The sequence below is a fragment of the Alligator sinensis genome, unplaced genomic scaffold (assembly GCF_000455745.1).
Source record: "Alligator sinensis unplaced genomic scaffold, ASM45574v1 scaffold392_2, whole genome shotgun sequence".
NCBI classification, from domain to species: Eukaryota; Metazoa; Chordata; order Crocodylia; family Alligatoridae; genus Alligator; species Alligator sinensis.
The window spans coordinates 1,695,821-1,711,955 of record NW_005842145.1 but is presented as its reverse complement, the minus strand read 5'-3'; the positions used below and the strand labels follow the sequence as shown (position 1 = coordinate 1,711,955).

Below are 16,135 nucleotides of genomic sequence, written 5' to 3'. Positions count from 1 at the left end.
GAAGGTGTGGGGGGGGGGGGATGATATACCAATGCAGGTAAAAGTGGAGAGGTATCTGGGGAGTCAAATGTCTGACAGGTCATAGTGTGTCATAAACCCAATGTCTATATTGAGTCTGTGAGTTTCTGTACCTAGGAGGCTGATGAAGTGCAGTTCATAGGCCCATTTATGCTGCAAGGTATATATTTATCTGAATGCCTATATACATTCTATAAAGTGTGTAGTCTATGTCACAAGGTATAAATGTACAGAAATAAAATATAAATTCATCTCCCTTCCTATATAAATTCTATAGAATAATATCCAATATAATTATAATATTGAAAAGAATAAATCAATGAATATAATAATAAAATAAAAGGGTCTAAAAGAAAGAAAAAGGTATTGTGGAATCCCACTTGCTAGGCTAAACTAGCAAGCAGGAAATCATTCAAATCAATGCTAGCAGTAGCCTTCATTGTCTAACGCTTCTGAGTTGCTGAAAGACACAGCTCAGTAATGGTCAGACTCCAAGGCAGAAAGCAGGCCAGTTCAAACCATGCTGCCTTTTATGCTGTTTTTCCATCCCTCCCCCAGAACACTGGGATTGGAAGTGACCTCAGGGAAGATCCACAGTCACTGGCCAGCTACACAGTCAATATGAGAGCAGTCCTTCCCCCCTCTTCCCCCTCCCTCTCCTTACTTTCTGTTTCCCTGCAGGCAAGCCCAGCTTCAGCTTTGAAACGTTTCAAAACTTTTAAAATGTTTCACCTGACCTTGTTTCGAGGCTGTTTCAAAGCCCTTTGTTTCATTTCAATTTCGCTGTTTCAAGCTTGAAACAAGTCAAAACAGCACTGAAACGAAACAGCCAGTGCAATTTTGCACAGCCCTAATATTCATATGCTTCCCTGTAGCTCTTAAAAGTTGGAGCCAACTTGATGTGGTAAAGAGAGATCTACAGAAATAAATATAACAGTAGGATATCACCTATAAAAACCTTAACTATAACAGTTCCGGAATATACCATGTCTTCGATAACACCGAACAACCCTAACCCCAAATCTACAGAGGCAAGAATGCTATCAACTGAATCTTGCTGTCAGTGCTATGGGGTTATTCTTCATTGTGCCCTTATAGAAAAGAAAATATAAAGAAAACCCACCCAATAGAAAGATCTCATGAAAGTTCATGGCATGAAAAACATGAAAAAGAAATACATACAGCGATCCCACAAATGCCACATCAAACCAAAAAGCCAGGCCATGGATTAGTCCAGACTGCATCATCTGGAAAATGAAGGGGATTTCCACTCTGCAGAAGAAAAATTAAATGTTGCCAAATAATATACTTAAAGTACTGGAGACAAAAGTCAAACAAACATTCTGCTGAAACCTGTTTATGGGCAATTTCTACATTTTCATGATTAACACACCAGCTTGTGTTTGAAGTGCCAAGCATAGTCTAAACCAATAGGTTTAAAATATTACACTGGAAATATACAGCCTGATTTTCAAAGGCGCTGATCAATTATTCTTAATAAAATCCAGTGAAAAATGCAAGAGCACAATGTCTCTAAAATTTAGGGCATTAACTTTTACGTATGAATTCTTCAGCAGCAGTCCCCATTGCTGCATTACCCAGGCTACTTTAAATGAAGGTGCTTGGTTTTTAATATGAAGGAGACTCAAATATGGTTTTCCATACATAAATCTTTTAAAATGTCAATGCAACAACAGAGATTAGTTCTGTAGAAGCAATAAACCCAGAATAGTAATAGCAAGTTGGTATTTATATAAAACACCTGCAATGACTTGTGCTATGAAGACAAGGTATATGATTTTCCATACCTATTTTCTTTTCCTTAGTGAGGTTGTAGTTTAAATATTTCAAGTTGGACTACCATCATGTGTCTGAAAACTTCTATTGCTATTGAATAACTAGGGTTACATACAGGAGTTGCATTTAGATCAACCTAACCAGGCTTAGGTTGATCTAAATGCCTCATCAGACAGGTGTTACTGTTGACAGTTGTCAGAGGTCTTTAAAAAAATCACTCAAAAATGGCACACCCAATCTAAATTAGTTCACCTGAGTAGGTGCAGTAACTTAGATCAAGATCAGGTTAACCTAGCATGGCCATCATAGAGGACAGTCTGGTTGTCCTCTGTTCTCTACTGATAAAAAACCGAATGCCTTTATGTTCTTTTTCTTCTCTTAAAGAGAAAAATAGTGGACATAAAGGTGTTGGGTTTCATCTCAATAGAGAACAGAGGACAGAGTAGCAGAAAACTGGAATGTCCTCTATGATGGCCACCCTAGGTTAATCTGATGTCTCGAACTATATGTGTTCTCAGCACAGCTCTGGGGCTGGAAAAGCCCAGTTGTGCATCCCAACTCCAGGGGCTGAGCTACTCCCATCCCCACACTGACCGGGCTATTTGTAGCCTCCTGATCCCCCTCCTCAATGACGGGAAAGACCTACGAATCCCCACTGCAGAACTGCTAGACCCCCTTCCCATCCTACCAAACCCCAGTGGACCCACTAGCCCCTCCTGCCACCCCAACCTTTACTTCCATCAGATTCCTTATTCCACTCCTGGAATGTTTAGACAGCTTAAAGCAAGTCACATGAACACAGACTGAGTGTGGTGAATTGCTGCACACACCCTAAGTGATAAAGCCTTTCCTCTAACATTAAAGGCTACATTCCTAAAAAAAAAACCTTAAGCATATGCTTCACTTTAACCATGGTTAAGATGGTTAAGGACTCACTTGAGATCTCAAACATTCCATCAGCACAAACATTTTTAGAACAGCAGAAAAGAGCAGCATTATCATTCTTTTGTGGTATTATAGTACAACAATCAACTCTCAGCACATGGCCAGGTTTTGCTAAGGAACTTGGACTCAACCTCCTGAGTGGAGCTGACTAAAAAATGGAATTTCTACCCTGCAGGAAATTCCAATATTGCACTATTATTTTTGTATTAAAACTAAAACAAAAAAGTCAAAATGTTATGACTTTGTACAGGACAAAAAAGAGTTCTGAGAAAAATCATTTTGGAAAAAGTTGACATGGTTCATTAGAGACTATTACATTAAAATGAAACAATTTGACATTCCCCAGCCAAAATTGTACATTTCAACACTAACTTCTGCATCTGAATAAGCCAGGATTACCAGCTCTGAAAGCAGTATTTCTGGAAATGAGATATATCATTAACTAGTTGTATCCTGCAAAAGCAATCCACAGTACTAGCTCTTTGAGGACTTATTAAAAGAGAGAAAAATACATTCTGGAGGAAGGATAATAATAAAAAACTAGTAAGAAATTGCAGTGATTTTCTTAGGCTTACCAAACAAAGCACTCTACACTGTGGTGCTCGGTGTGCTGGCAGTGCATTCAGTCCTGTAATTTCCACTGAATATTAATAAAACTAAAAATACATCAGGCATATAAGACTTCAAAAACTGCCTCTTAATCATTTTAATACAAATCTCAGGTAGATTGCACAGCACAGTGAATATCTGAAGAACCTGTCACCCCCATAATCTGACATAAGCAAATTAGTCAAATTTGCTTATGTCAAATTTGTCAAATTTGACATAGCAAATTAGTCAAAAAGTCTCCACACAGCACATTTTTACATCCATATTCTGTATTAGCTTCAAGGTTCACCTCTTGCCCAGGAAAGCCTTTCAGAACCTTGTTCTTGCCTCCCTCACTGACTTGTTGAGAGAATTAATGAACACGAGTAAAGTGTTTTGAAGATGATACACCTGAGGTTATAGGGATGTATATCCTAATAAAAATCATTTCAGCGGCCTGGGGCATGGCACATTTTAGTAGCAGAAGACCCCAAATGTCAGTTTATCTCATACTTTCCCTCTCAAACCTAGTCATAATACTTTTCTTAGATGTTGCCACCATATGCTACTTTAAAAAAAATCACTGCCTAGTGAATTGCTGCCTAGTGAACTGTTGCACTAATTTTCTATCCCAGATGCTGCGTCTGTGTTGCAACTGTAGCAGATAAAAGGAATCTACAGCTGAGAACCTAAGACCATGACTAGTAGGTCTGTGCAAAGCAGCAAGTATTCGCTTCAAATTTGGATTTGGCTGATTCGGAGAGGCAGTGATTCAATTCGGTGATTCGAATCACTGTCTCGATTTGATTTGGCCAGTTCAGATTCAGAGATTCAGCGCCGATTCGGAGATTCGTCCATAGACTATAATGGGGAAATCACTAAAATACCTATAACTTTGTGTCACAGAGCACTAAGGTGCCCTGCTCCCAAAGAGGGGTGTCACAGAGTACTGAGGTGCCCTGCTCCCAAAGAGGGAAAAACTGCTGGGGAGGAAGCCCTAGCAGGAAATAAGGAGCCCAGCTGTGGGTTGCCGGGGCAACCAGGGAAGGTCAGCTGACCAGAAGGGGCAGGGCTTGGCTCCCTTATAAACCCTAGGGGCTGGAGCTAGAGGCAGTTCCCTGCCAGCTGCCAAAGGGGAAGGAGCTCTCTGCCCTGGGAGAGAGGGGAAACCTGATACAGGAGCTGCAGCCAACATTGCTGAGAGTTAAAGGGTCACTGGTAGGACCGAATGTTGTTTGGGCCAGTTGGCTTCTGTTTATGTTATAGCCGAAGGGCTCGCGTTTATGTTGTTGTTTGTGACCGGTGGTTTGGGAGAGGCCATTAGGGGTTGGAGGAGGCCTCATAGGGAACTCACAGAGGAGTGTGAGGACCCCAGTGCCCATGAGGGCGTAGTGTTTGGGGTGCATAGACCCCAGCCCTACAGAAGGGCAGTTGAGAATCCCCAGAGAGGGGGCATTACTGAGAGGCCTCAGTGAGGGCCTGGTGACCCCCAGAGAAGGGGCGGCCTTATCGAGAAGCCCAGTGCGGGCATGCTGAGCCCAGAGAGGGCAGCCTGACAGAGAAGGCCCCGAGAGAGGGCAGCAGTATTGAGGAGCGCCCTGAGAGGGGGCAAAAGCCCCAGAGAAGGGGGCAGTTACTGAGAAGCCCCAGGGCAGGTGTGGTGAGCCCCGGAGAGGGGTCGGCACTACCGGGGAGCCCCAGAGAGGGGGCAGTTGCCGAGAAGCCCCAGAGGAGGGGGCATTATTGGGGAGCCCCAGAGAGGGGGCGGCGTAACTGAGGAGGCTCAGAGAGGACAAAAAGGGCATAATTAGAAACATCTATTCCATCGAGGTGTGGACTGTGGTGTAGGGGAGGAAATGGAGCTGCAGATGGCGCCCCCTGGCAGCGGGGCAGTACAAGGGCAGCCTTCTGCTAATTAACACCAATTAATTAATTAACAACAAGGCATAGCAGGCGAGTAGGCGGGCGGTTGCCCCCCAGGAACAGGTGTGCGGGCCACGTTTAGGTCGGCTCAGATCGCGTACCTGTCACTTGGTCATTTTTTTGTGGATTCAGATGAAAACAGCAGGGATGGTAGCTCCTTCTGAGGGCATAAAGCCTGCCAAGTGTCAAGGAGATAGGTGCAGGGGTTTCTGTGAAAGTGCCCCTTAAACTGTTGAAAGCAAAACTCATATCATTTGTGTGTGTTAAGGCAGAGCAGGATGAAAACAGCAGGGATGGTAGCCCCTCATGCGGGCATGAGGCCTGCTAGGTTTCAGGCAGAGTGGTACAGGGGTATCTGTGAAAGTGGACTTCAAGGTTCTGAGAGCAAATAATAAAAAGAAATAGGTGAGGAGGTGGCACTCACTCCATCTGCATGTGTAGCTTGGGGAACCCCAGCAGCGGGAGGTTCACCTTCAGGAACACCCGCTGCTCCACCAAACCAGGATCCAAGGAGGTGTGGTGGGGTGTCACTACATCCCCAGCAATGCTGAACACCCTCTCACTTGGAACACTAGTCAGGGGACAGGACAGGATCCCACATCCCTCTGCCTCTGGCCTCCTGCCTCCCTGACTCTGTTCACCAGCAACTCTGTCCAGTGATTGAGGCTTTTACTGCTGCAAATGCTCCCCTTCGGGTCGTACATGCTCGTCAGCACGTGGACCATACTGGACTGCACTGGTCCAGCTGTTTTTGATGCCCTCCTTCAGCTGCTTCACCAGTGCCTGCACCTCTGGTCAAAGCAGCTTGCCCCAGCCAGGAACATCAATCCCCTGGAACTTCTCCATTTCGTTCTCAAGCTCCTTCACTACAGGAATCACCTGGCTAAGGAAGGCACTGCCAGCACTGAGGCTCTTGGTGGCCTCGAGGAATGGCTTGAGGACCACCAAGATCTGGGAGATGGTATCCCACTCAGTTTTAAGGGGGATGCTGATCCCAATCTCCCTGACCAAAGCCATCTCATGGATGGCCATCTGTTGCTCCACCAGCTTTTCGAGCACCAGGTATGTGGAGTTCCATCAAGTATCCACATCCTGCACGATTTTGTGCTGCAAGATGCTCAGCTCTGCCTGTTTGTCCCACAGTATCTTGCCTCCTTGGATGCTGCGGTGGAAGTAGCCTGCCACCTTCCTGCGTTTTGAAATCAGCTGGGTGGTAGTGACATCAGCAGCAGCCCTGTCCCCCTGCAAGGCATCCCTGACTATGAGGTGGAACTTGTGTGCCGCACAGCGGATGCCAACAAAGTTGGAATCGCGCATCACCTTGACCACGTTGGCCCCATTGTCAGTGACCATGAAGCCGCAGATGAGCTCACCCTGCCCCATGAGCCACCCCTGCACCATGAGGTTCATGGCAACCATGATCTCCCTTGCCGTGTGGGACTCATCCATCACCTCCACTTGAAGGAGAGCCCACCAACACCCTGACTGATCATACCAGTGCCCTGTGAGAGAGAGGTAGGCATGATCTCCACCCTGGCTACTCCAGATGTCCAAGGTAAAGTGCAAGCCTACCTGTGGACCTGCCTTCTGCAGCTCCTCCCTCAAGTACTCCCTCCATGCCTCATATAGGGAGGCCACCACCGTCCTGCTAAGGGTGGTGCATGCAGGCACTTGGTACAATGGAACCATGAGCGCCTTGAGCCACCTGAACCCTGGACACTCAACAAAGGAGAAGGGCTGGCCATCCAGAGCAAGCACTTCCCCAATGCTCTGGGTGACCTCGCTCGCCTTTGGAATGAGCCCCACTTTGTCTCTGCCTTCCCCCACTTGTCCAGGGTGGCCTGCCTCCGCTTCTTGGGGATGGGGGCTTTCAAGCGAGAGGGGGATTTCTTTTTGGGCATGCTCCCACTGGTGCCAGGATGAGGAGGAACAAGGGCCTGGCTGAGGAAGAACAAGGGGTGCTGCCTCCTGAGATGTAGCAGCATCACCATAGTGGGAAAATGTTTCACATTCTTGCCCCGGCTAATCTGCCATCAGCAGTGCTGGCAGGTAGCATACCTGGGATCATCTGCCACCTCAAAATGATCCCACACTACACTACCCACCTGCTTCTGGATTGAGGGTGGGGATCCTGCCTTATCCCCCTCCTCACTGGGCAGAGGCACAACAATAGAAGGAGCTGAGCCACCTGCCTCCACAACCTCCTCTGAAGTGCCTTCCAGAGAATGAGATCTGCCTCTAGGGGAACTTTGAGAGGTGTGGAGCACAAACTCAGATTCCTTCTCCTTCCCCAGAATTCCCTTTGCTATGGCCTTCAACTCCTCTGCTTCCAGATCCAGCTGTTCCTCTGGCACTGGAGGGCTCATGCTGGGAACTGAAATTGGGATGGAGAAGGTCAGGCTGCTGCTGGTTAGTGGTGTTAGTGGTGGTGGTGCAGGTACAGGCACTGCTACCACCTCCTTGCTCCCACTAACAGCAGAAGACTCACTGCCACCAGAAAACAGGGTGTGTCTATGTTTGGGGCGGGGAGAACTTGCAGCTCTCCCTCTGCCCCCTCTCTCTCCCCTGCCAGAAGACGTGGCACCTGCCTTTCCAGCAAGTTTCATAATGTGTGTGTGTGTGTGTGCGCGCGTCCTGCACAATGATGACAGACTTTCATGGAAAACACAGATTTCTTTTTGTCAGGGGAAAGAATCAAGACAGACTAATAAGATCAAATAAGAGGATTTGGGGGGAAGAATTAAGTTGAAAGGAATGCATAGGGATAATGATAGGGAATGTAGGCAAGGGTAGGTAGGAAAGGATTGGATACAACTTACAAGAAGAGAGAGTAGCTGCAAGAGACTAAGGCTTTCAGATGCTGCTGCTCCAAGAAAGACACAGCTCACAAAAGGCACACTTCAGACACAGCTTTATATATTGTTTCTACGTCCCTTCCTCAGAGCACTGTGATTGGAAGGGAACTCAGAAAAAGATCACAGTCACTGGCCAGCTACAGATGTTCATATCAGAGCAGTCCTTCCCCCGCTCTCAGCCTTTTCCATATATGGAAGATCACCCCATCCCGTCCCTCTTCTCAGTTTCTGTTTGCTGCAAATCGTCTACTGAAGTTCTGCACAGCCCTAATGACTAGAGCAAAACAAATTACTTCGCTGTTTTGAACATAGCTCAGTACCATCAGTATTTTCCTGTCTTTGAGCTCAAAACACATTACCAAATAATTTTACAAATGAAGACAACTGTGACAGCAATCTATACCAACCTGTGCAAATCTTCTTCCACAGCATCCATAAAATTAACAGTGTACTTCACTGTCCGTGCCATCAAAATTCTAATGTCAAAAGTGTCCTGAGGAAAAAAGTCAAAAGTGCAATCATTCTGTCTTGCCAACTTGTAAACTAGTCTTCTGTCACCCAGAGTCTCCATTTAATATTTTATTTATTTTCTGTAACAGCTTTTCAAACATTCTAGTAGACTTTGCATTACTTAGAATGAGTACATTTGATCGTTCACACATGTTACAAATCTGTTTTATTGGGGGGAAAAAGACACTACTAAACCAATCCTTAATGGGTTTTTTTTTTTTTTTTTTTTTTTTTTTAAATAAAGGAAGCTACATTTTCTCTGTCTTTCCCTCACACACACAATTTAACCTGCCCTCTACTACTAGACAGTGTTTCCCCAATTAAGCATTCTGGAAATATGTTGATGAGTTAAATATAAACATATGTGAAAACAAAACCGTTTATGCAGAATGCCCTATAATAGTGAAGTTAGGAACAGTCAGCACAGAAGTAAATCAAAGCATCTTTTCCCCATATAATTATTTTGTACATCCACTAATCCAGACTCTTCACTGATCACAAGCTTCCTATCAATGCAAAAAAAACCCATAAGCTTTTTTTAAGATAAACATTGCTGATGCCCAAAAGGGACTCCGGACTGCCTACAGGACTAAGAGGCAAATCCCAAGATATTTTTTTTTCTTTTTAACTTCCGTATTTGTGGATTCAATAATACATGCCTTTTTATCTTAAAAGGACAGGCATAAACTAAGAAAACAAAAGATTACTGAAAAAGGCTTGGTTTATAATACAATAAGCTTCATCTCTACTGTTTGGCTCAACTCACTAATAGTGGAATAACAGCAGTGGTCTATAGCAGTGATTTTCAGTTAGGGTGCCGAGATCCCCTTAAGTGTACCACAACACAATATGAGGTGTGCAAACATGCGCACGTGATTCACAAGATAAACCCAGAGATTTCAAATGGGAATCCACTGTGCCCAAAACATTCTGACTTGTTGCAGTCTTTCTGCTCAGATCCAGATGCGCAGGCACATGTGGTTTGTGATGCCACACACCTCATTGCTATGTCACAAACTGCATGTGTTACATGTTAAACTGTAGCCCCTGCTACTAATTTGCAGTGCTGGGGCAAAATTTGCTACTGCAATTTCCCAGTAGCAAAAAAACCCTAAAGAAAAAGCAGTGCAAAGCATGTCAAAATACAGTGTGTCACAACAAATGTCCCTGCATGCCATGGAGCTCCAGGCTGAGGCACCCTGTGCCCCAGCCAGCCCCACCTCTCCACCCCCGCCCTGCAGCACATGAAGCAGCAGGAAAATGTGTATATCTGAAAACCTCATGAGCAAGGGTGTGCAGTGTAGTATAAAGTACTGGCACAAATTTGTGCTGCTACTGCCTGCGCCGCTGCAAATGCACGCCCCTACTCATGTGGACACGGCCTCTGAGTTCTTTGCAACAGAAGAATTGTTTTGGTTGGGGTTTTTTTGCAATCAAGAAATAAGTGAAAGCTAAGAGTTGGCATTTTCTGAGGGTTGCCTTGAATCTAATGAAGGGAGCCTTGAATCTAAAATGATTGAGAACCACTGATGTGTAGCGTAGTGACTGCTGCTTGCAAAGACATGCTTGAGCTAGCTTTGAACTATTTAGTTCAGGCATTGCTAGCAGTGTAGATATGGCAGTACAGAGCTCAAAGCAGGCTTACTCTTCCATAGGCTCCCACAGATTTTGCAGGCAAATGCTGAGCCCCATACAGTCACAGTTATGCTGACCTAGCTAGTTTGAAACCACACAAGCGGTTTCAAACTGACTGAAAGGTAGGCATATCCACCAGAGGCATGAATCACTAAAGAGTTCACAGAAGGAGAGAGAACAGAACTGACGGTGCTCATTCCGAGGCAGCCATTTAATTGGAAAGGTCATGTATAAAAGGGATTCCTGCCTTTCTGTAGAAACATGGTCAAAGGGCTGCCTTTTAATTTTGTTTTACTTGGTGCAACAGATGAGGGAAGGGAAAAATAAAGACATTTTGCACATTCCAGCATAAAGCTCTAATGCCTCTTTTGGGGATTGTGAACTCTGGGGAGGCTCATGTTCTCAGCAGTGAAACCATGGAATTTACAGGTTTCACATTTTGGAAAGGTACCAACAGTCTCAGATCCAAAGAAAACACACGAGAGGTGGCAAGATGTGAGCAGTTTAGTGGTGAGTATCCAAGAAACTGAAGAGTAGAAAGTTGATAAAACTAAGGAGAGTTGAATCTGATCATCTTAAATACTATAACAGATCCCACATAGGCTTGCTTCAAAAATCCTCAGCAGGTTATGAAGACAAGATAGTTGGTGCAATGGTCTGACAGGCAACAGGGTAATTGACTCCTTCTTTAAGTAGCAAGGAGTAAACAGTCAAATACTGAACATCTGGGGATGTTGGATCTCTATTTGGGTACTTAAATATATTGAACTGAAGATACTGATTCTACAAGTTTCAAATGTATCATACCAAGCTATGTGTAGGACTCTGAGCCTATAAGGGTGGCACGGGCATAAGTGTTGACCCACTGGATAACAGTTTCCTACAATTTAAAAGCCAAGTGTGAACATTAGAGATTTCCCAGATAGACGCCTGTGAAACTCTGTGGAGCAGATGAGGTAGGAGAGGAAGAAAATTACTTACAACAATAGGTTGTCTGAAGTATTCATCCACAGCTGCACTGCGGAGACTGGACAGATTGACCCCATAAAAACACTGCTGGTACCTAGAAAAAGTAACGTGTCATAAAGTATTTAGTGGAAGAAGTCTTCCTGGGCTCCCTCTGACACCCACAGAATTTACGAACAATTATATCTTTAGAGGAAGTGACCAAGCACTTCCTTCCTTTTATGAAATTTGCAGAAGACTCGAATCACCTCCCTCTCCACTCCCTCCTCATGTTACACCATGCACAAATTGTGGGTCATCGCCTATGGCATCAGGGAAGTCCACTGCTTGTTAGATTATCTTGTAACATCCTTCCTGAGGAGAAATTCAGTGCCCTCAACTACAGGGGAAAAGACTTAGCGTTAATTTGTTAACATTTCAATGACTTAGCAACCTCTGACAACAAACCAAAACTAGGAATGTTCCTAATAGGGATACGATCAGGGTCTTAAGTGTACTACAGGTTCTCAAGATCGGAGGAGAATGTGTAAAATCTTACATTCCATTTTTTTACATCAAATATTTAGAATATTGTTTCATTTCTCAAAACAAAATGCTTAGCTTAAACCAGGCTGACAGTGCTTCTTTAAGATTCATTACTTTTGCTTTAAAGAGAGAGCCTAAATATTTGCAGCCTATAAAAGGAGAAGGTCTTTCTGACCAGGTCCATAAGGAAGATACTAAAAGGAAGGACTTCAGTTGTTTCTGGAACAGTAAGCACAACAAGAGAGATCATCTAACACCACCAATCACAGGAAGTCGCTTACCATTGTCAGGGTGTTAACTACTGCATAAATAGATACCCTCTAACTTGTCACTGAGAAAAGAAACAGATTTTTATCATGGTCTTGTATGATTGAACATATTTAGACAGGACTCTGGGCAACAGAAAGAGAAATCTATTTCATAAATTACAAAAGAATCACTGTCTTGGAATGCAAGATCAAGAATACTGATCCAACTCAAGTTAATTTGCATTAAGGTAAACTAATCTTTAAGCCTGAAAAAGCAAAGCCTTACAGGCCTATGATTATGATTGCTTTGGATTTGTACTGTAATAAACCCACAGTTGGGCTAACTAGTTCACCCTTCTTTTCCTCACTTAATAAATTAACTGTTCAAGATTTTGTGATCAGTTTTTGGAGCCATATCTCAGACTTTGTATTTTCACCATGACCAACTTAACTTGCATCTTCAGCCATTTCTTTTGCCTTTCTGCTATGATACTGTTGGAATTAAAGTAATGGCTCTGAAAATGCAAAAGATCTTCCTCTCATGTTATGCAGTATTATCTTCCTGGACACTATTAGTCATATGGAACAAATTACCACATACACAGATTTTTAAATTGGTAATCCAGGAGTTTAAATTAACATATTTCTTAAGAGATGAAAATCTAGGTCTTATAGAAATGGTAGCAGCCATAACTTAATTAAACAACAGAGGAATAAGAACACTCTACCTATGACACTTTCCCCAATTCTGTGACATTCAGGGGTAGGCCTGGTTGTCTAGCTCTTCTAGTATAAAAGAAATGGGGTTAAGTGGGCAGTGGTGAAAACATTACACTTTCATTGCTAGAGACCATTTTTTGGCTCAAGAGTACAAGTAGAATTAATTTGTTCACCCTTCACTTATTGCCCAAAACTATAAAATACTCAAGACACTCTAGAAACTGCTCACGATTAAGCCATCTGTCTGCTGTAGACATCCATTACCAATAAAAACACTGTCAGAGTTAGAATAACCTAATAAGATGCACACATTTTTTGCTAGAGGGTTACCAGGACCAGAATAAACTCAGTGTGGCAGGTACCTATGTTGCTTTGTCTAAGTCTAAAACTCAGGCAAAGCCTGAGTGGATTTATCCATTCTAATTGCATTTTTACTTTCATGACAAATGTATATGAAACTTATTTACCAAAATTAAGAAAAAGTGTGCTGAAGAAAGCCATCAAAGCACTGGAAAGAGAATCCTGTTACAAAGCTCGTAGATTTGGGGTTAGAGAATGGCTTAATTTATTTCATGGCCTACTACTGTAATAACAAGCTAATGATGAGGATGATGATAAAATTCTTGGCTGGGCAGAGGGGAAGTGAATTCTGGTTTCAGATCCTGTTAACTGGAAAGTGCTTCTATAATCAAAATGTTTTTTCCCCATGTGTACATAAATAACATTTTGATTCTGGAAGCACCTTCCAGTTAACAGGACCTGAAACCAGAATTCACTTCCCCTCTGCCCAACCAAAAATTTTATCATCATCCTCATCATTACAGTAGTGCCCCATGTCGGGACCCAGGGCAGCCGGCCAGCAGCTCTCCCTGACTCCCACCCGGCCAGATAAGGGTCCGTCAGGCGGGTACTTGTGACGCTTGCTGTGGAATTAATTAGGCGGACGCTTATCGGTTGCAAAGCAAGATTATTTACTCACGCCGTCAAGGTGGTAAAAGATGGAGGTCAAAGATACTTGGTTAGTTACAGCTTAAGGTTTGTAGGTCGTAAAAGAGTTCGTCGGTCTGCATAAGAGGCAGAGAAATGGAGAAAAGGTCGGGCCGGCAAGTCGTCGATTTACGTCTGAGAATTGGGTCGAGACGGGGGAGAAACTGACAAGTGCGCAATTTGTCAGTTACTCTTACGCATACGTTCAGAGGTTTTTTCAGTTACTCTTACGCATACGTTCAGAGGTTTTTTCAGTTACTCTTACGCATACGTTCAGAGGTTTTTTCAGTTACTCTTACGCATACGTTCAGAGGTTTTTTCAGTTACTCTTACGCATACGTTCAGAGGTTTTTTCAGTTACTCTTACGCATACGTTCAGAGGTTTTTTCAGTTACTCTTACGCATACGTTCAGAGGTTTTTTCAGAGAATGGGGTCTCCCATTCTTCACGGAAGTGAAGACGGGTTTTATTTGTGTAATAGTCAATTGCTTTTCGCCACGTTATAAATTTAATTAGAATCGCCAATTGTATAGTGGTCTTCGCTAGGGTGTTATTATAGGGTTACTCCTTGTTTTCTTTGACCAATTATAATGATTTATGTACAGCACAGAAGGCTAAGTTCTATTTCATGTTGGTGTCGCAGTTATAAATTTCTTTTTGACATGCACAGCAAAAAAAGCGGTTACTATCATTATTGTTAACCCTTAGTTAACCTAGTGTAGAAAAAAACTGTTTTGAATGGTTTTATTGTTTGTGACATGGGCACTACTTAATTTGGTTGTGACACCCCACAGCGTTAGAAGTTTGATGGGGCCATCACAAGGCCAGTCTAATCATTGGCCCGCCCACCTACCTCTCCTGCCATGCCTTTGATATAACCAACTAGCAGTTGTTTATAAGGTGGGAGGCTGCCCATTTTACTGCCCGATGCCAAGGGCATAATACACGGCTCCATACCATCCTTACACTGTGTCCCATACCTCACAAATAGCATCACTATATGGCTCCAGCCCCACAATGGACCTTCTTCCATGCCCACCTGACATTAGGACCCTCCTAGATCCTTCCTTCTCTGACCCTCCCGGGACCAAAAGGTGGCCAAAGGTCCTGGAGGGGACCACTGCCAAGCTCCCTAAACCCTTCTCCCTTTTGGCAGTGGTCCCCTCCAGGACCTTTGGCCACACAGGCTCTGGGAGTCTTTCATGGTGAGTGCTCTGGCCTTTCAACCATTCTGGTCCTGGGCCCAGCACTGACCAGTTGAGGTTACTCCAGTTAAGTTTATGAGCTGCTTGCCCTCACTCTCCCATATGGGTCCAACTTCTTGGGCCCCTCCAAACCTAGTTCATTCAATTACCAAAGCCAGCCTATGTGCAGTCCTTCAGGCCCGCCTACTCTACACATCTTTCTGACTTGATCGCTCTACTGCTTTCTCACATACACTCACTGGGCCCACTACTCCACCCCCTCTGGGGCTCTCAGACTTATGCCCCTTGGCTCTCAGGCGTGATGACATTTCTGGACCCTTTGCCTGTCCCCTCTATAGGGTAACCCACCAGGTCATGGGGGCTGAGGCTATACAGTGCTCCATACTAGCCTTTCACTAGGGAGGCAGTGGTATGGCATTTTCTGGGGACCACCCTACCACAGGCAGCCCCACTACACCATCCAACCTTAGCAGAGTGTAGTTTTAGGTCATGCCTCAGGACCAGGAACCTCCTCCATCCCCATATAGTTCCTACCCTTTCCTCCAGGTTTTCTGGGAGCAGCAGCTCTGGCTGGTGATGTTATCCCTCTGGCTCCCTGCAGCAACTTCCCACTTAGCTCTGAGGGCTTGGGTTTATACTGAGGCTGCCCAGCCCCATCCTCCAATCCAGGAGCCCTCTTGTAGCCATGTGACCACCTCATTAAGCCACACCACACCTACCAGCTGTTCCTCAGCCTGTTCAAGCCTCTTAAAGTAGCAGGCACCAAAGGTGCCCTGCCACAGAAGTTATATGAAATAAATGAAGTTACTCTCTACCCCCAAATCTACAAGCTTTGTAACAGGATGTTCTTTCCAGTGCTTTGATAACTCTCTTCACCACACTTTTACTTAATTTTGGTAAATACATTTCATATGCAAATACATATATATATGCATACACACACACGCGCACACACACACACACAATGCAGTGTCATGTATTTTTATGGGTGAATTTTTTAGAACCAACCCTTACAGGGCTGTAGAATTATTTATATATATTTTATATCTGTCAAAGAGAGAGGGATCTCTCTCTCTTCCCCCTCCCGCTCCCTCCCTATAATTGTACAGCCCAGTAAGGGTTGGTTCTAAAAATTCCCCCCCCCAAAATACATGACACTGCATAATATTTTAAGACAAAACATATCCATTAGCTCTAGATCAAGTTTTTTAAT

At 44.1% G+C, this 16,135-nt stretch overlaps 1 protein-coding gene across 3 annotated transcripts in view; it reads right to left on the bottom strand.

Annotated features, from left to right (window-relative positions):
• The window catches only part of LOC102374986 (histone-arginine methyltransferase CARM1-like), a 157,986-nt gene that overhangs the window by 19,437 nt on the left and 122,414 nt on the right, over positions 1 to 16,135 (bottom strand). For all 3 annotated transcript variants that reach the window (XM_025206196.1, XM_025206197.1, XM_006025417.3), the window contains exons 8-10: positions 11,253 to 11,334; positions 8,534 to 8,619; positions 1,201 to 1,290 (exon numbers count right to left, since the gene is read on the bottom strand). In XM_025206196.1, coding sequence (XP_025061981.1) covers positions 1,201 to 1,290; positions 8,534 to 8,619; positions 11,253 to 11,334 — 258 coding nt within the window. The remainder of the gene's footprint in view (positions 1 to 1,200; positions 1,291 to 8,533; positions 8,620 to 11,252; positions 11,335 to 16,135) is intronic.